This window comes from Enoplosus armatus, chromosome 10 (genome assembly GCF_043641665.1).
Source record: "Enoplosus armatus isolate fEnoArm2 chromosome 10, fEnoArm2.hap1, whole genome shotgun sequence".
NCBI classification, from domain to species: domain Eukaryota; kingdom Metazoa; phylum Chordata; class Actinopteri; order Centrarchiformes; family Enoplosidae; genus Enoplosus; species Enoplosus armatus.
The window spans coordinates 15,243,764-15,264,411 of NC_092189.1; the positions used below are offsets into that span (position 1 = coordinate 15,243,764).

Consider the following 20,648-nt stretch of genomic DNA (forward strand, 5'->3'; position numbering starts at 1 on the left):
TTATGCAACACAGCGAACAATTAGGCATACACACTTTGTTAGAGTTCATATAACCCTCTGTGGGGGAGACCCGACCAAACAGGCCTCACGACGACAAATAAAGCTCGCCACATTTCGCAACGCAAGATTTCAATACTGATGACTCAGGACGTGTCACAAAATATCTGATACAACACTGACAAAAATACAGACTAATAGAGATACAGCTGTAAGGTTTAGGCTATAACATGGAAAAGAAATCGGCCAAAAAAAGTATAAGTCGCCCGCATGTGTCCCAACAGGACCTCAGAGAGACGGGATGTTGTTACACTGCTTTGGTGGGAAGGAGTCCACGCCGCTGTGGCATGTGTACCATCCATTGACAATACTTTTCTGAAAGGGAGAAGTGGAGGGGAAAGTCCTTGAGCTCTGGGCTAAAGTGTGACCTGTCTGGCCGCAGGGGTACTGGGAGGACTGGGACCTGTAGCCGCCCCTCTGTAGCAACAAAGGGTCCAAAAGGGGCTGTGACCTGTGTGCGGAGTAGTCCAAACTGCTGTCAAACGAGTGATGGAAACGTGACCTCGGGGTCGACTCGTCTCGACTCTCTGGGGACAGGGGGACATCTTGAGTTGAGGTGGGGGGATGAGGGGGACTGATCTGGGCTCCATCCGGGATTCGGGTTGACCTGGCCTCCGCAATGTGACCCCCGTCACCAGGACGCGCGTCACAGCTTTTGGTGTCGTGGGCCTTGTTGCAGTGGAGCTTCATATGCTTTCGCAGGGAGCTTGGGTGGGTGTAACACTTGTCGCAGCCCCTGACCTTGCACATGTAGGGTTTATCACTGGAGTGCACGTGAGAGTGCTTCTTTCTGTCGCTGCTGTTCGCAAACCTCCGGTTGCAGCCCTCGAAATCACACTTAAAAGGTTTTTCACCTAAACGTGCAAAGAGAGAAATGACGGCGAGTTACGAACATGCTTACAGGCCCGTGCATGCTCTCCCTGGCCATGTATGCAAATACTGATGTAGTCAACTGAGTGCACTGCATGTTAAGAAAAGTGACCCTTCACATCCGGGCTTCACTCGACACTGTGACTGTGACAGTGAGCCTCTTCAGGCCATACCAGTCCTGACTATAAACGTTTAAAAATGCCCCATTTATATAATAAACTCTTACTAATGTGCAAAAACCTGCCATGATTCTTTCAATTGCAGAGTTCAACCTAGTTGCTGAAACTTTGGTGCAGCCCTGGTCGCAACAAGTGAGGCAGTTCATGTGCGGGCTGAATCAACACGGCTGTAGTTAAACATGCATTAGATTGTGATGAACCTGCGATAGCAAATGCAAAGATTTGTTTAAATGGAGTTATCATGCATTGAATGAATTATGGCTATCAAGATGCTAATGGATCATTCAGCACAGAATTGCCTGCAGCTGCGCACTGTTCCTCCTGCACACACACACACACACACACACACACACACACACACACTGACGTATAGCGGACAAACCAGGAAGAGCTGGACTCATAAATAAAACTTTAATAGTTTCTGTGAAATTGTCGTTTTGTAGGCCTACATCTTAATGGATTTCTGTCTGTCGGAATTAAAAAAAAATGTTTCTGACATAAATTATGTCTAATTAACACCACACTACGCATGTGCAGTTGTGCAGTAACAAATACCATTAAGCGGCGTCCCTTCTCTGTCTCTATTCTCTTTGCCTTCATTAGTAAAACAATTTACAAGAGAAGTAAAAGGGGGCGCCTAATATATTTTTTTCTCCAGCCTCTCTTTTTTTCTGAGGGCCATTCACTTCATTCGTTAATTATATTTTCAATTTAAAAGCCCACATGTCAGTGTGATGAGTCCTCGTGAGCTCACGTTTCTACTATAATAACCTGATGTGTGTTGAAATAAGAATAAAGTAAGATTGCACAGTAAATCCTCTTTTTTTAATAGAATATGGGCTCTCGTGAGGGCCATAGAAGGAAAAGCCTCAAGAAAGTCACCGTTTTAAAATGAAATGGCATTTTATGACATCATTTCACAGTGCTCCGTGAGAAGTAACAGGCCCTTCAAAGTGCTGGAAATTAAAGGAGGACAAGGCCATAAATAAACCATCTTTTTTGAATGTGACTCATTTTGCTTATATTGATAATTATTTGCTTTTGCTGACTGATCGTTTACTCCCCTTTTTATTTCCTACTACATGACTGTGTGATGTGCTCTGCTAGTGTTCCTGAGCACAGCAGATGAGTTCCTGGGAGGCAGAGACAGCGTAACGGCTACGTCACAGCTCTCCGGTGTCCCGGCATTTATTTAATAATTTCACTGAATGAAGTGGGAGAGGCACCCATACCGCTAGGCCTGCAGACTATAACGGTTTGTAACTGTACTACTCGTCTGTGGTTCCTGCATGGAGCCTGTACATAAAACCAGGAACAGCGAGCGAAGCTTTGCACAACACAATGTTTATGACGATGTAGGCCTAAATAACATCAGCACCCTCTAATAATAATTATAATAACAATAATAACAATATGCCATTTAACAATATAATCATCATCACTATTATTATTATTATTATTATTATTGTAAATGTGATAATAATAAAACATAAATGTAATAGCCTAATAATAATGCATGTAATAATAATGTGACAGAATTAGCAAACAGTCAGTTAAATAATGAAATATAAAAAATAGATGTTCACACACAAACATTGCAAAAATGATAAATAGTAATTATAAGTGTTTGTCAAGTTGAAAATACTGCCCACATTTTTGTTACAATTTTACCTATCAAAATGTATTATTAGTATCATTATTATTATTATTATTAGCATCAAATTGTGTGTTTCCGCATGATTATTGACTAACCTGTGTGAGTCCTCTTGTGGATCTTAAGATTTTCAGATCTTGCAAAAACTTTCTCACAGCCGTGAAAGGGGCAGGGAAAGGGCTTTTCCCCTGTGTGGACTCTGACGTGGTTCACCAGCTTGTATTTGGCTTTGAAAGGCTTCCTGTCTCTCGCACAATTCTCCCAGTGACAAACATATTCGGAGTGCTCTGGTCCTCCGACATGCTCCACTGTCACATGGGTGACAAGTTCATACATGGTCCCGAAGGCTCTGGAGCAAGGCAGCTTCCCAGCCCCCTCTTGGCCGTCACTCCACTTACACACCAGCTCATGCTTCACTGTTTGTCTGGAGCACCTGAGGAAAGCGTCGCCTCCTCCACGCTGAATTGCCATGTTGAGGGGCTTGTACAGACCCAGGAATTGTGTGACAAGTTGCTGGCTGTTTCCCTTGGGGCTGATAGTCTGTCCATAGTGGTGAGTCCGGGTGAGGAGGTCGCCAGGTAGACCCAGCATCATCTGGCTGCCGAAATCTCGAGATGCGTCGGTGGAGGCATGGGCCTGCTCCTGATAACTTGTGAAAAAAGCATGGCTTCTGTTGTCTCTGCAGCCAGGAAAGTCACGATACCTTCCCATCCCGCCATGTTGGTTAGCTCTTGATGCCAGTTGATCAGTGACGGGTGGCATGCCGGCTCCAGAAAGATTGGCTCCAATGATAATGCCCCTAGGGCTGTGCTCTAGCCGGTGGCTGGGGTATCCAGAGTCTGCAAAATTGGGAACCGAATGGTCAACATATGCACTGGACCTCGTCTCGGGGTAGTCTCGCAAATTGTGCGAGGGGCAGAGTTTTAAGGAACTGCCAGTGGGGTGTCCCATGTGCTCTCCTGCCAAAGGTGGCAGCACCACGCTGGGTTCAGTATTGCTCTCCCCGGGGTTGACGCAAGAGAGAGGGCAGCCACTAAACCTCGAAAGGCTGGTCATGTTTTGTTGTGATTTTGGCTATGAGTTTGCAAAATCAACCAATTCGGCACTCAGGATTCACCTAGAAATTCAGTTTCCATTTTCCTTGTTTGTATATCATCTGCATGTGAAATTCTTGGCCGTGAACTTCGCAGAAGTAGGAAACAGACTCAATTTCGTTAAAGTTGGTGTGAGTCCCATGCCGTTCACTTTGCCCTCTTGATTTGTGGCAATAACCGTGGTAGTAAAAATGCTTCGAAACAGGCCATGGTGCAATATAAAAGCACAGCAGGCAAACCTGCTTTTAAAAAGGGAGCTTTGGGATTGGTTGGAATGCGCTGTGATTGACAGGCGCTGGGTTTGTTTTAAAAGGGACACGCAGGCGTTCACTGCACGACTCCGTTTTCAAATATCGCAGTGAAAATGCTTTGAAATGTGCCGCGATACTTGCAAATATTGCTGCCTCTTTAACTTCAGGCGCCTTCTCACAAAGACCCCTTCTCTAAATCATATGAAAAATGTAAAGGTTAATGCGTATAGTACTAATCAGCAGATAAAAGCCAAGTGATTAAATGCAGACATGAGCACAGAACACAACACAACCCACAGCCCATCTATTTCACTGGAAATCTTGCCAAAGCAAATGTCCCACTCCTGCCCTGCAAGAATAATAGAGAGACCGGCCATTGCGTGTCCAGGCCAATTATTGTCAAGACTTGCATTATGAGTGGAGTGGCACATCTGAAAACAGTGAAAGTTCCAGGAAGCTAAATCTAACAATTAAAATCACTTATTTGAAATGATTTAAAATACTACTCATGCCTCTGTGCATCATTAGCCTGTGTGTCCACAGAGTTTTAGGTCGTATTTTTCTGTATTATACAGGTTACTGAGCTCTCATGAAGGTTAGAGTGTCTTTGCGTGATGCACTTTTATTTTATAGTACATGCACTTTCACGAGGGCACAGACTTACTTGTTGGTCTCATCATGAAAGAAAGAAAAATAAAACTTTGATAAAGCAACAAGTAGCTCTACATGACGCACCGGGCCACCAAAATATCATAAATCATCTTTTTGGAAAAAACTTATTTCACACAGACGTTTTTCCAGCAGCGTCACTGGGGAATACTAAAGAACATGATGTACTATTTTACCTTTGAAGCCAATGTGAACAATCTCTTTACATAAACCCGTTTCTAATCAAGCTGAAATAAATGAATACTCATCAGGAGTGCACCACGCGTCTTGCAGGCTATAGCGCAGATGTAAAAGAAACATTTGGTTACATAAAATGTAAATTATGAAACGTGACAAACCGCAGTGGATGGGCTCCACGGTTCCTGGGAAACTCAGATAAACTTTCTCACTTTGGGGTGCTGTGAGGACAGCAGCTCCACGCTCTCCACTCTCCTCTGCTGCTGCACATATTTCTGCACGTCTGCGTCGCTTTGACGTGGCTCTGACTCAATTAACGCACTCTCTTCTACCTGGACCAGTTTAGCCAAATTCTTTTATCTGTTGCTTTTAATTAAATCTGCACGACGTGGCGTGGGCTCCCGACTGCAGCTTACAGGTTTAAGGTGAAAACCCTCTTATTTCCAAAGAGACTGTAGCTGTTTGAATTTTCAACTTTTTCTTTAAAAAAGAAAAAGAAAAAGAAAAAATGTCCTTTTCCACATTGTTATGCTGACGTCACCTGCAGAGGCAAAGCAAGGGGGCCCACTTGACATTAAATGCCGCAAAATAGCAGACAGGCCCAGAACTGGCCTAATTCCGTGATGATTGTAAAGGACGGTCATGTTTGCCAACCTTTAACCCGATGCATTTCCGAAAATGATCGAGGGTTGAAGGCATACAAACCGAAAGTCTCCAATCCGTCATTCAGAAAGCAAAAGGAGGACTGACAGACCTGCGCCCCAAAAGATCCAGGCCCTCATTTGCAAGCAGAAAGAGGATATCTATCTGGAACAACGTCACTTTTATGATTCAATATGATTCTGTGAGGCTGTTTGGGCTCACCTTTCCAATAACACAGAGTCACAGCAAGTGAAGCGTGCTCCTGTTTAGGCCTGTTTGATGACTGCAGATTATACTTTAATATTTTGTACAAAGGACTGAGATTATTTAAATGCTCATAACATCTAAATTTGCTTAAATGTTCAAAGTGGCCCTTAATGTGGTCATAATAACTAATAAGTATTTAATGAGTAAATTCATGTGTTTAAAATTTGCCAAATAAGTTGAACAAAATTTTAATTGCACAGGATTAATGTCGGAGTGGTGAATGTTTAGCTTCACACTGATAAACAATGAAAATAGAAGCTTGCAAATAAGTACTGCAATTATTCATTACTTAGTTTTGGACTTTGTTGTGTTACTAAAACATCTTTACAGTATTTTTGTTAAATTTGACCAAATATGCCAAATTTGTGTCAGTTTAGCATTTTAAATTTGGAGACTTCACATGAATGTATATAACTTCAGTTTAAAATATCTGCATCGTAACACATTTGAGCATTTTTGACATCTGCAGTCCAACATCCAACCCTCCAGCGTTATGAGTCCGGTCATTTATGTTGGTTGCTTGACAGGCCAGACAAAATCCTAGTGACTGTTGCACACAAAATATCACTCCCAATAATCAAAACATTCATGTCAGGGAATACTCTTTACATCCATGAGGTCCAGGTCACTCCCAGCACAGTGAATGAGGACCAAATGAATGGCAAAGGGCGATATGCAGAGATGAAATTAAACAACACAAATGCCAGTTAGAAGATCAGAGCTACAGCAAAAACGCCATGTTGCAGACTGGACTGGAAATTTAGCTAATTTTAGTCTTTTTGAAGCCGGGATGGCGATGAGAAGAATTCTTTTAAAATAATGCACATCACCTTATTGGGAAAACTATTCGCACAAAAGGCGACAAACATGAACCCACAAACATATGAATATACATGTAAATATGCACGTTTATCCACAATAAACTATTCCCAGTCCGTATAAGAATCACCAGGTGTTACACTTGTCAGTGTTACAAAAGACATTGCAAAAAAGGATAAATAGAGAAACTTAGTGTGTGTTCATATATGTGGTACAAACAAGAATGCCTATGTGTGGGTGTTTGTGTGTGTACGTTTAAACAACTGCGTACATGGAGTGTGATGAGATATTATAATTGATTCGGGATGGCAGTGCACCGTCTTGCCATGACTTTATGAAATTTAGATGAATTAACAGGTTTGGGATGAGTCCATTTGCAGACAGATGCTCCAGTAAATCACAGCAAGAAGTCAATTAGCCCTCTCCATCAGCCATATGAAGGCAAACACCAAGTACTGCAGCAGTCACTCAAGACCCAACTGACCATATAATCTATGAAATATAGATGATGATCTGTGCAGTATACAAGTATAAACCTGTGCTGAAGAACAGGAAACACATACGGATTGATAAAACCTTTCTGAGGCTGTGTTTCTCCAATGACAAACAAAAAACAAACACATACACAGCACAAAAACATGCCCAACAGCGATGCAATACAGTCAAGCATTACCATTGTGAAATTACAAATTACAAGACAGTTAAATTGTCATTCGTCATGTGAAGCTCTAGCATCTGTGGTGACAAAATCCTTGTCATTATCAGCTGCTAAACTTGCACAGAAATTTAAAACAACATTTGATATAGGCTACATGCATTTGAAGACACAACGCATATACTGTAAATATTTGTTTTGCGAAAAACACTATGCGCTCTGAAAATAAATGGATGCAAATGTTGCATGCATAAACAGTATTCTCGCTGAAAAAAATGTGAGCCAAAATGGTAATTTATTTTATTCTGAGAATGTATGAAATCTACTGGATTATGGTATGAATGCAGACCAGAACCTGAGCCTTTATGCTGTTGTGGGCTCTGCAGAATGAACGGGAACTGGGAAAGGTGTCGAGGAGAATGCACCCAGTGTAGCTCACAGAATACAGCAACTCATTTTCTTGTTAAATCAAGGCGCAAACATAGTCTGAGAGTTGTGCCACATTATACCACAGCACAAGTTCATTCAGCACAATGTAAATTTCAGCAAAGCAGTGAATCACTGTATCATTCAGTTAACTGTGCCGTAGGGATGCATTGGCCATTTTCTCTCTGTTTAAAATGTAAATAAGGAAAACACATTCATATCCAGCAGTATTTGATACATGGAGGTAATACTGGGCTATGGTTTTACCATTGTTTTAGGGAGATGGAGATTTCTCTTTTGCCTGGTCACTATTGAGTTAACTTCAAGTCCACAAACTTGTCTATAGCGCAAGCAGAGCCAGCCAAGCATAGTGTAGGCTTCAGGCCAGACAACGTGGACTTAAAAAAAAAAAAATTACTCAACTTTTCTGTTAGGAAAAAAATCCAGAAAATTGGGCTGCCATTGGCCAATTTGTTTATATACGAAAATAATTATCATGCATCTAGGTCATTTATCAAATGATGCTGTGAAATAACCTTTACAGCTGCTGACTGACACATCTAGTTACAATAAATGTATAAATGTGAGTTGTTTACCAGTCAGACTGATGCTTATGTTCTGCTCTTTTCCAACAGCATGGGCCTACCGTCAGAGGTATGCACACTACAATATTGTGATATTTTAAAGTAACGCGCATGCTCAGTCAGAAGGAGATTATATTATAACCAATGGGCTATCCCAACGCCCAATGAGGTAATCCTAGCAGAGATAACTAAATCATCAAATTATACAAAGTCCTGCAGAATATCCTGCTATAATTTAGCACGTTGCATTAAACGCCTACGTTTAAATTGTTATTAAAGGATTTTAAACTGTGTCTGAACATTTGACCCAAAGACAACAGGCCTGAAGTAGTCATGGAGGCATATTCATCTAATCATTTCATACTATTTAACTATCGAAACAAAATGAAATCCTGTGATTGCAAAACTAGGAAATAGAACACATTTTTACCAGAATTAAATGAAATAGATATGTCAAAAAATGAAAGTGAAAATGTCCGTGAGCGGTGGGCGGCATGCTGGAGGAGCGGTATAAAATATTTTGGGGGGAAAATGGCTGGTGTGAGTGAGACAAACGGTTAACAAAAGTGCAGCTCTAAGAGGTCTACAAAGCTGTCTTTCCCCCTCTTTTAAAGTTCCCCTGTTTTCTATTGTCCAGTAAAAAAAATATCATTAATGTGCCATGGCAGTCTGCTCCTATCAGGCAAGAAGAAGAAGAAAAGAAAAGAAAGAAAGAAATTAAAATAAAAAACATATTACCTAATATTCTTACAATCCTGCCTCTCTAGGTTTGTTTTGCTGCTGAGGAAAGACACATTATTAGAAAAATGCGTGTTTGAAGCCCTCAATCGTCAAATTCCACATTTGTAGGATGAATTAAATAATAAAAAAAACAGTACACCAGAAGAGATCTGAAGTAGTTTTAAATTTAACTCTCCAGCAACAGTTGCTTTACATTAGGCCTTAGTTGATGACAGCTCCCCTTTTTCTCAGCGAGAGCTCGGTGCCTACGCTGCTGCTCTGTCGCACACAAACATTTGTGACTCATCTAAACCATGTTACTTAATTATTTCATAGTGATAATGTGGCTGCAAATACACGGCACATAACCTTAAGTGGCGTATGGAGCCTTTGACGTTTCAACAAGCCAATAAAATATGGAGGGAATACAGGAAAACTTAACAGGCTGCTTGTCAATTGTGGAAGTTCTCAAAGGTCGCCATAAATCTCATATTGCAAAACTGCAAAGGCAAACTCCGTTAACCGCGTGTGTGTCCGTGTAGGCTACGTGTTTTTATGTATGTGTGTGTGTGTGTGTGTGTGTGTGTGTGTGTGTGTGTGTTCGTGCACGCGCATGGTTTGTGAGAAGACGAGTGTGTGAGAGTGAAGGGGGGAGTAAACTGTGAGAGGCTATGTCTTCTTGGTGAGAGAGGGGGGGGAGAGAGAGAGAGAGAGAGAGAGAGAGAGAGAGAGAGAGAGAGAGAGAGAGAGAGAGAGAGAGAGAGAGAGAGAGAGCGAGCAGCTTACGGAGGAAAAAGAGATGAAGTGAATCTCATTCGTCGTCTTGCTTCAAGATAAGTTGCTGAGGTTATGTACAAAAAGCGCAAGTGTTGTACTAATGTGCACGACGGCCATAAAAACAGAGGTATGCAGATCTGTGCAACAATTAAATTACTATATGAGTAACAGGCCCACGCGCTGAGCGGGCTACGTTCACTTCAAGAGAACTAAATCCTGTGCAACCTCTACAGGCTGAATATAATAAACTGTAGATTTACACACCTCCTCAGTACACACCACCTCGTGGCCCCTCTAACTGACACAGACAGACGACGGAGAAGTAAGAAAACTCACCTTTTCAATCTATAACTCTTTCTCGAGGAAATGTGCTGGAGTGAATGCGGTGGGATGAGGGCGAAAGCAGAATGAAGGACTGATTTGAAGAATTTTTTTTTTTTTTTTTTTTTTTGTGGTCCAGATCCCCTAAAATAAAGAATGTGAGCTCCTTCCTGCGACAGATTGAGGGGGAAAGGATGTGAAAGGCTTGGGAGTTAAAAAGCGCCGCTTGAAGCACTCAGCGCGTCTCTGAACTTGATCAGATTTTATGTGTCCTGCAGCGAGTCAGCGGCAGCCCTGTGAAACTTGCTCAATGGCACGAATTTTTGGCTGAGCGAAAAAATCTCAGGATATTACAATTACTGCCATCTTTCTTTCTGTCCTTTATTCCTCCGTCTTACACCCTATAGAGCTTTTGCAAAAAAAAAAAAAAAAAAAATACCCCCCTCCCTTTTCAAGCGGCTTCAAGAAAGCCACAGTTTGGAGCTGTGCCAAGTACATTCAAGTTTTCAGTTAATAAGAGCAAAGCAAAACTAGTCACATGAAGGAGAGAAATAACACACATAAGTCAATGATATATAAACTATATTAGATAGACAGATAGATAGATAAAATAAAACTACTAACTTATCTATCTAATATATAGGGCGTCTAATAAAAGTTAAACTTGCCTTCAACATGTATTGAACGTTTTTTTTACTCACTAAATATGACAAACTAAATTCATTTTACGTTGCAGAACAACTTCTTTAATACCAGCTGTTTCTTTAAAGTAACATAAGTTGTACACTACAAGTTTGAGCGGAATCTGGTTGTTGAAAATCAGCAGTGTAGCCTGCGCCGATTATATATATTTTTTTATTTATACAACTGCTCGGGAGTTTCTCGGAGAGTAGCCTGTAAATCACGTAAGGCTGCACAAGACAAGCGCTACGCACAACACACACACAGGATCTGCGCTAGAGTGCTCCGTTATACCTGCAAAATAATGCCTGTAAGAGCCAATCAAATGAAACCAATTGAGACGACCTGCCATCTTCAATACCAAACTGTGCCAATCACCAGAAATCTAGCCAATTAACACCCTCCTTCGCAATCACGTGTCAGAGGGGTAGCTGAGCGCCGATTGGCTGTCGTAGCACTGCCTCCCGAGTTCATTTATGTTCTGGGAGTGAGTGATTGACTTTATCAGTCCAAGGACATCATCCGCCTGGAAAGGGGGGGAAGTTTGATCCTCTTTCTCACGGATCGCAGTCAACGGGAGTTTTTTTCTCCCAACTCTTTACGCACAGGATTTTTCCCCGTTTTGGCTTGGTGTGTTTTTTTATTTTAGGATCTTTCGCTAAATCTCGGCGCGGTGTCTGCAGCTTGCGCGCTCCGCTAAACTGGATTTTAATTTTATTTTCTGTTTTCTTCCCGTCTCCTAAGTTTGCTTCAAGCTCATGACTATGCTTCTTGATAGCGGTCCGCAATTTGCATCGTTAGGAGTGGGGGGTTTCGGGACACCACGGCACCACGAAATCGGGAACAGAGACCCGGGTCTGGGACTGAATCCCTTCACTGATTCCTCCCACTCCGCAGCTTTCAAAATCAGCCCCGTGGCTCACGATATCGCCTCCAGTCAGACATCAGCTTTCACCCCGCAAGCCACTGGATATGCAGCTGCGCTGGGGCACACTCACGGCGGGCAGGTGGGCTCGTACGGCGGAGGAGCGTTCAATTCAACACGGGACTTTCTCTTCCGGAACCGGAGCGTTGGAGAGTCCACAGCGCCGAGCGCCCAGCATGGGATCTTTGCAGCTTCGGCGGGGAGCCTCCACGGGCCGCCCGGGATCACCGATAACCCCGGACATCTGTTGTTTCCAGGACTTCACGACCAGGGGGTGAGCCACACTTCACCGAGTGGACATGTAGTTAACAGCCAAATGCATCTTGGCTTACGCGGGGACATTTTCGGAAGACCTGATCCGTATCGTCCGGTCGCAAGCCCTCGGACGGACCCCTACGGGGCTCAGCTCCACAACTACAGCCATCCTATCAACATGAACATGGGGATGAATGTGCCGACACACCACGGTCCGGGGGCCTTCTTTAGATACATGAGGCAACCGATTAAACAAGAATTATCCTGCAAATGGATAGACGAGAACCAGATGAACAGACCCAAAAAGACTTGCGACAGGACTTTCAGCACCATGCACGAGATGGTCACTCATGTGTCCATGGAGCACGTCGGCGGCCCCGAGCAGAGCAACCACATCTGCTTCTGGGAGGACTGCCCGAGAGAAGGGAAATCTTTTAAGGCCAAGTACAAACTCGTCAACCACATCCGTGTGCACACGGGCGAGAAGCCGTTCCCATGCCCGTTCCCCGGATGTGGGAAAATATTCGCCCGATCGGAAAATTTGAAAATCCACAAAAGAACACATACAGGTAAGGCACCACCAACATCCAGGGCATGGCGTGCGTCAAATACCGTTTAGAAAGTGAGGCTATTCCGAGCAGGACTGGCGTGTCTTAGACACTATTTCAGAGCGCATGTTTTTGTTGTTTACAAGAACCATTTGAGAACTTGGGCCCACATTTAACATGCCGAACACTTCCCAAATTGTTGTTAGTGCAGTTTATTTTCTGAAATATTTCTAAATGCAGTGACGAGTTAGTGTTGGATCAACAATGCAGGAAATGTGGTTGTGTTCAGCAGCAGCCTCATTCATTCTTTGTAGCGTGTATGCTAAGAAGTTGTGTGTGCTGCACAAACACAGATACTTCACTCACTAGTCAAAGTTTGGGTGCATTAGCTGCATCAGATAGATAGATACATAGACTCGGGGCTCGTGTGCTTTCTGAACGTGATATATATCACAATGAATCCGTTTCTGTCTGTGTTTATAATTCTCGCCCTTGCTCAGCTATCGCGTAGAGCAGAAATGCCCTGTTGATTCAGTGTTTACTATATAAGAGCAGACGCACAGAGCAGGCCAGTAGTAGCATGAAGGAGCAGGCCTCTTGAATAAATAAAGCCTGACAGAGCAGTGTGTAGTAGTGGGGCTGCATCTCGCCCCGAAAATGTAGGTTACTCTGTTATATAATAGGCTGCAGACAATTTACGTCGCCGGGGCTGCGGGTTTACAGGTGGTGTTTAGAAGAATGGGAGTTTGTTTGTGCGGGGGTAATTCACGGTGTGTATGTGTGTGTGTTTAATCCTGCAGGTGAGAAGCCGTTTAAGTGTGAATTTGATGGCTGTGACAGACGCTTCGCCAACAGCAGCGACAGGAAAAAGCACATGCATGTGCACACATCAGACAAGCCATACATCTGCAAAGTGTGCGACAAGTCATACACACACCCCAGCTCTCTCAGGAAACACATGAAGGTAATTAATGTCTTCATTACTCCTTAAACACATTAACACACACACACACTCCACTCCACCCCCCCATCCCCCTCGACTATCACAACTTCAGGCATTTCTTAAGATGTTAAAGCACTGTTACACTGCAAAAACAACATTTAAGATGTCACTCAGTCTATTAGTGACACTTCAACTCTTGTTCAATTAAACTATTGAAATGTAGCAGTGAATGAGTTGTGAATATTTCACGTGTCTGTCATTCTTTGATGCTAGTCACAACTGCCTTGTTTAAAAACGTTGTTTTAAAGAAAAGCCTTTAATAAGCCTTTTTTAAGTCACATACATAAAAACTACATTTTAAGATACACATGAACGGTGCATTGATGTGGATATTTTTGCTGTGTAGAAGTTGCCGTGCCTGTTTTAAGTTTGTTGTGTTTACTGTTGTTGTTGCTCTATAAAACCCAGAGTTAATCCGCAAGTTCAACACCCTTCTGCCGAGCCACTTTAGATGCACTGTTGGGGTATAAATGAATATTATAAGTCACTCTCAGTCACTCATCGCTCTTGTTTTGGGTTGGTTTTTTTTGCAGGTACATGAGTCTCAAGGATCTGAATCGTCTCCAGCAGCAAGCTCTGGATACGAGTCGTCCACGCCGCCAGTGCTGGTCTCAGCCAGCACTGAAGACCCGACCAAAACACCGCCGTTAGCCGTACAAAACACGTCAGGCCACAGCGAAGGACTGGCACCCAACTTTAACGAATGGTACGTTTGAAGTCAGAAGAACAAACCGTCTCTCAATGTGGACCACGAGGATGAGGATAAAAACCTTAAAAAACTATTCCTGCTCACTACACACACACACACACACACACACACACACCACAGTCTCACACTCACACACACAAATGGGATTGGGACAACAACAACAACAGGAGATGAGAGCAAAAGCCAGCACCAAGCAGGCCACGTCCGTTCTCAGGATCACGAAATTTGACTTTTATTCCGCAGTTTTGAGGAAATCAAACAAAATCACGAATGAATAAAAAAACGTAATACTTTCTCAGTATAAATAAATGTTTTTTTTATCTTTTAGTTTACAGATTTCAGAAAAAAATTGTTTTATTTTTCATTTTATGTATTTTCTCAAATTTTTATTTAAAAAAAAGAATAAAAAAGGAAGCTTATTTCACGCTGTTTTATATGACGGTGACGCGCTATTGTCGCCTCTTCAATTGATTGTTGGAACTTCAAACAGTCTTAAGAAACGTGCCAAAGTCTTTGTCATGAACTTGAACACAGAAAAAAAAATCCTAAATAAATATTATACTCGTGAATGTATTTCCTTGTTTGATGGGGTCGAATCTATTGTCAACGTCCGTTTTCAGGTGGAGAAATGTGGTATTAGGTTACGATTGTTACCGTTGAATATAACGTTGCCTTTTGTTAATACCGTTGTAAATACATATCCATGATGCCATATTTATCAATTTGTAATTTAATTATGGGTATAAGTTCTGAAACTTAAATGATATTTATGGAAATGTTTTCTAACAAGAACTGTACAGTTTTGGTCATAACCAGCTTAACATTGAACAAATGATAAACTCTAAAGCTCCAACATCGCGATTGTATCCTTCTGTTTTTATTTTTTCCTTTTTAACCAATAGGCCTACATGTGTCTTATTTGGATCGAAGAAATCATCTATATGAATATTATGGATTTGTCTATATATAATGCAGATATTTCCGTCACTTTTATTTTCTTTATGAGACCATTGACATGTAAATCATTGACTTTGTAGAACTGAGTTCAGTTGAGCTGAGAAGCTATAAAACGGTTCTGTTGATATCTTTATTTTTGGTTCAATTTAAACTTTTTTGTGTATTTTACTTTGATAGAATCAGAAATAGATGTCAATTCGTAGCATAAACTCAGTATTGGGGGAGGGGGGCGGGGGGGGGGAAGAGGAAACCCATCAGCCTATTGCACTCCTATACAGGTCTTAGACGAGTGTGCGAAGTTCATGATTTCCAAATCAAGGTGACAGCATTTTGAGTATTTTCAAATTCGGGTCAAGCGCCCAAATATATGCGCCAGTATGGCAGTCTTTATAGTTCCAGCAATGTCTTTGTGCAAGTATGTTTAAATGTGTGCATCGGCAACAATGGAACTGTCACAACACAGTATCTTCAAAAATAAAAAAAGTTTTTTGTCTGTCAGCTTGCATTGTTTTAAATGTAATTCTTCTGTGAAACTAAGCGTGTTATTTGTTGTGGTGTTGCATATAGAGCAGTTTGATTACACATTTGCTTGTTTTGTGTGAATAACATGTCAAGATGACATTTTTTTGTGTTTAACAAAATTTAGTGGAAGGAATTCTAGGTCTATGTGGGTTGGGGGGAGAATACGTTCAGTGGCAAAGAGTTACAGCATTGCATTGTAACCTATTCTCAAGAATTAAATATTATGCATACACAAAGTATATTGTACTCGTATGAGAACAATTTCAGACCACCAGCACTACTTTTAAAATAAAATGTAAAAAAACGGTACCTCGTGACAGTGATATATGAAATAAGTTTATTTAAATAATTTAAGGAATATATGTTTTATATGCTATTTTCTATACCTTAATTTAAAAGAAGTACTTTTTTCTTATTCCCACCACCTTTTTGCCCCATGTCCAGAGGTCAGAGAAAAATATCTGATGTATAAACACAGCTAGAATGTGATGTTGTAACACTTTCTGGGAGAAATGGGTCACACTCCAAGTTATTCCTGAAGAGCAAAAATGTTTTACTGATGAACTGTGTCACTGTGCCACATTGAGGCAAACCCTGTTACAACAGCAGGCCTATGCGTTAGCCTATTTAGCTACCAGAGGCAAAGGTTCCTTGTACTTTTTAGGCTACTGTATGTTGGTTGATTTGTTTTACCAACTATTTATGAAGAAATGTGAACGGAAATTTTGACTGAAATTAAAAAAACATTATGAAAAGCGACTTTCAGACTGCGACGTTGATTATTATCACCATGTTGTCCCTGCTCCCTGCATCTCTACGCATATAGCCGACACTGTTTGCCATGCTGTTTGTATCAGACTAGTAGGAGTCACTTGAACTTGACACTGATTAAGGCGCCATCTTAGTATCTTGGCTGTGTGTGTGTGTGTGTGTGTGTGTGTGTGTATGTGTGTGTGCGTGTGAATGGGAATATTGGGGGGAGCAAGTCAAAGAACCACTTCTTGGCAGAGAGTGTGTGTGTGTGTGTGTGTGGGGGGGGGGGGTAGAGGGGGATGTGGGTCATCCGTCTATGGCTGCAAAAGTTGCACATGCAAAGTTTTTTTTGTTTTTTTTAAACGAGCGCTTACAAATAATAATCCTAACGTGCAGACTGCAACGGGCAACTGAGGACACTGTGTGACCGTGAAAGTGAAGAGGGATATGTTGCCAAATGTGGCGCTGCCTCAGCGTCTCCCACTACCCGATTAACAAGGAGCCGCTTCATAAAAACAACCAAAGGAGTTACCACACATCAATGGACGCCATAATAAGCATTTACACGGCGAAAAAAATCAGTTTGAGTCACAACAACAGCGCATGCACGGGCCTGATATCTCTAATATTATAAAGTGTGATTTACCCAATGTTTTATAAAGCGATGCCCGTTTAAATGCAGGAAAAATAACACATACACACCGTATATAATTTGACAGACTGCTGCAACGTGAAGACTTTGCTGTTTTACTCCCTTTGGTGTCTAAAGCAGAGGAGCATTTTTACACCAACCCCCCACAAGGTACTTCAAACCCCGGCACCCCCCACCCCCAAATATCCCTCAACTAGCTATAAACAGATTTAGGAATATTGATTCAAATTCTGCTTTTGACTTTTGCGCAAGCGCACCCCTTACATTCCGTTTGATTTCATTTCTTTTCACCCCCCCCCCCCCCTCCCCTCTTCCCCATCCCACCCTCCTCCCTCCCTCCCTTCCTCCCCGGCTCGTCTAGTCGCACATTTCAAGTTCCCCCTCTCAGACAGCGTGACGTCAAATAACCGAGACCCGGCTTTGAAACGCGGCGTGCTCACATGGAGGCTGCATCTTTCACGCATGCATCTGGGATGTGCTAAACATTCAAGGAGGCTGCGCTCTGGCCTGCAGTAGATGATCATCATGCGGGAAGAAGGAAAATATGATCATGAAATAAATAAAACTTTCTACATTTTTACATCTGTTTTTCTTTTGGCATTACATCAGATTACATCAGTCATCAAGGTAATTTGAAACCGGGTGGGTCAACTGCAACTCTGCAAATAACACAGCGGGTTTTCTGTCTTTTAGGTATGTTTACCCTCCACCGGGAATAGCCCCGCGTTACTGCCCATGTATGCGCTTTATGCTGACGCCCAATACAAGTCATCGTTTCCAGATTATATGAGAACCCAGAGCAGGCAATTCAATCCAGAGGGAGAAGAAGAAAAAAACATGAAAGGCTCCTTTCTGGTGGATTCTCAATGGATTAGAAAGCAGTGACGGTCACGTGGATGCAGTTGTGTGAAGACTAGCGGCTGTATCACAACAATGCCCCTCTGCAGCACACTACTACTGGCTCTCAATCACGTTAGCGCTCATTCATCTCAAGTTATTTTATGGATTGCTCGACTTGGCTGCGGTGTGTGCGGACCCGGAGGACGGCAGTTGACTGCTGGCAGCGTGCAGTAGCCCGTAATCTCTCCCTGCCTATAGGGTCTGCTTGTGGTATCCGAGGGAGGAAGGCAGGCTGGGGGGGGGGGGGGGGGGGTATTCTGCAGGAAGAAAACAGGACTGAGTTGTACTCCTGGCTCGCGCCTGTCGCTGAAGTTTGATATCGGATTGATTGGTCAACCCCAACCTTACCTTCCGCCATCCTCTCAGTCGCAGAGCATTTGCTGGCTAAGCGCTCTAAGAGGATAAACTGACACAAGCAGGTTCCAAACGCCTTTTGTCACGCAACGGAGGCTGTGATCTTAATAAACCCAGAGGCTAATTTATCACTCATTAATAATGGAACAATTATTAGATGCAATATTCACAGACTTTATCTCAATGAATTAAAAAAAGAACCCGCGTGTATAAACTACAGCAGCACATGCAAGACTTGTTATTTTAATTGGCACCATTACAGCTTTGCAGTGACTGAGCCCGTGCAGGGTGCAATGTCTTGCTCAAGGGCACTTTAGCAGGGCACTTGGCCCTCGATCTGGATCTGTGACTTTTTGGATATGGGGTGGCCCTTGCACACACACACACACACCATGCGCATGATCAAACCCGCCAGGGTGTTCAGATCCCCTCCCATCACCGCTTTAAATAGACAAGATTCTGCCAAAACTGAATCATTATGAATTAATTCAGTCAGGGTTTATCTCTCGGCGTGTAGTAACAGAACAAGTTAACATGGTGGATTACTGTAGATATTTATGGAAGTCGTTTCTTTAAATCGAGACATTAAGCCTGCACGGGTAACTAGAATATTCTGTCACTGAACGCACCATGACAATTAGATTGAAGTGAGATTAATTTGTGACATCATAAGGAAAAAAAATCTGGCTTGATAAACAAATAATTGCATAAGAGCTAACATAGGCTACATCTGATAACTGCTTAACCGAGAGCTTCCATTTGCGCGGAAGTTGATGTGCTTGCCAATTATCGATGCTTATTTCACCTCCAGCAGGGTGTTGAATATGCATTCACAAAGTACCTTAATCCACGGTGTGTTTCATGGCTTTTGAGATGCAAACTGCTTAACACAATGGCTTTGTCTTTGAGTTCAATTATTCTTCAATTGACTCCTAAGAGACATTCACACACCCCATCATACTGTATACTGTAGCCTGCAGGCACTTCTGCTGGTGAGGAAATGAGTGAAAGTGATCGGCCTACCAATTGTGAAGCATTATAAAATGATAGGAAGTTATTCAATGAGGTCAGATCCTGAAGCATTCCTACTGTATTTGGCAGAAGTAAGCATAAGCTGCCATATTTAGTGGCTAAATGCACAATAAATAAAAACAAATACCAGGGGGCCTGCATCATCAGGTTTATAGTTAATGGTGTCACAGCGCAGCATCATCTCTCAAATGACATTTCTATTATGCTTTGGGCTGAAAGACAAACTATTAGTAGGATGTCCAACAGGAGACAGCGCTAATTCCCCAACATCTGGCGGGGTGTCAGAAACTTGATGAATTCCTTATCAGAGCAGGCGCAGGAATCAACGCTAATAGGTCCCGAGCGAGGGCTCCGGCAAACGCTCATTCAGCAAAGCAGATGTTCGGCAATTGTGCTTTGCGTTTGTCTTTTGACAGATACATTTTCAACACTTCTGAGAGGTGGTAAATGGGCAAATGAGCAATTGACATCCTTTTAATTGCCCGTTGCTCTGCCCTGCACGCTGATGCTTTCCCCCCAGAGCCGGCGCAATAACAAGAAGTCTCCCTGAGGAGCGAGGACTAGTTTTTTGAGTCACTGAGCTGCAGGTTATTGGAGAATGTGTAACGTTGAGATTTAAACTGTTAGATAATGTGCACCCTCAACGACCACCATCTGTGATTAAACCTTTAATTAAAAACACAGCACAACTGTGCGTTTGGCTTTTATATCAAGTCAACACCAAGTTGCGTTTGTTTCGGATTGCATGAAAAGCGTGATTCAGCACTTTGAACTAACTTTTCACCTGAGAGGCAGCCTCTTCCCGGGACAGCCTCCAGCTCACGGGACGGCTTCTCCCCCGAGGGGCCGGACAGCAGCGCTCACATATTCATCAGCCTTCCAAAGTAAAGAGGACAATGCTCGTTAATGTCCCCCTTTTTTCTGGAGACAATGAATTAGAATTGGAGAGTGCCTTCCCATTATTTAAACATTTCATTCATTGCCTCTCTCGTGGTGATTTTTCCGCGCTTGCGCAATGCTCCGAGTCGAGTTCTGCAAAGCTCCAAGTTTGGAATGAAATCACCACCCACATGTTGCACAGTGGTGGCGCACATTTCCCCGGAGGCAGATGAATGAATATAGATGTGTATATATATATATATATATATATAGGTAGACAGATAGATCAAGTGCATGAATGAACCAGCAATAAATA

At 42.5% G+C, this 20,648-nt stretch overlaps 2 protein-coding genes across 3 annotated transcripts; one reads left to right on the plus strand and one right to left on the minus strand.

Annotated features, from left to right (window-relative positions):
* Positions 1 to 285: 285 nt before the first annotated feature.
* On the minus strand, positions 286 to 3,816 carry zic6 (zic family member 6). The gene is made up of 2 exons (XM_070913728.1): positions 2,859 to 3,816; positions 286 to 911 (listed from the first exon to the last, which is right to left on the minus strand). Exons 1-2 carry the CDS (start codon positions 3,814 to 3,816, stop codon positions 286 to 288), a joined length of 1,584 nt encoding a protein of 527 aa, XP_070769829.1.
* Positions 3,817 to 11,601: 7,785 nt separating this feature from the next.
* On the plus strand, positions 11,602 to 14,290 carry zic3 (zic family member 3 heterotaxy 1 (odd-paired homolog, Drosophila)). Of its 2 annotated transcripts, none has more exons than XM_070913121.1 (3): positions 11,602 to 12,592; positions 13,372 to 13,544; positions 14,108 to 14,290. In XM_070913121.1, the coding sequence occupies exons 1-3, from the start codon at positions 11,602 to 11,604 to the stop codon at positions 14,288 to 14,290; spliced, it is 1,347 nt and encodes a 448-aa protein (XP_070769222.1). The 2 variants fall into 2 exon arrangements, with proteins under 2 accessions (XP_070769222.1, XP_070769223.1); XM_070913122.1 differs by having other exon boundaries at positions 13,372 to 13,535.
* Positions 14,291 to 20,648: the final 6,358 nt, after the last annotated feature.

Coding starts and splice junctions, on each gene's coding strand:
- zic6 (XM_070913728.1), bottom strand. CDS start 3,816: ATGACCAGCCTTTCGAGGTTTAGTGGCTGCCCTCTCTCTTGCGTCAAC. Junction 912..2,858: donor CCACAAGAGGACTCACACAG/GTTAGTCAATAA, acceptor TTGCACGTTTAG/GTGAAAAACCTTTTAAGTGT.
- zic3 (XM_070913121.1), top strand. CDS start 11,602: ATGACTATGCTTCTTGATAGCGGTCCGCAATTTGCATCGTTAGGAGTG. Junction 12,593..13,371: donor CCACAAAAGAACACATACAG/GTAAGGCACCAC, acceptor TTAATCCTGCAG/GTGAGAAGCCGTTTAAGTGT. Junction 13,545..14,107: donor AACACATGAAGGTAATTAAT/GTCTTCATTACT, acceptor TTTTTTTTGCAG/GTACATGAGTCTCAAGGATC.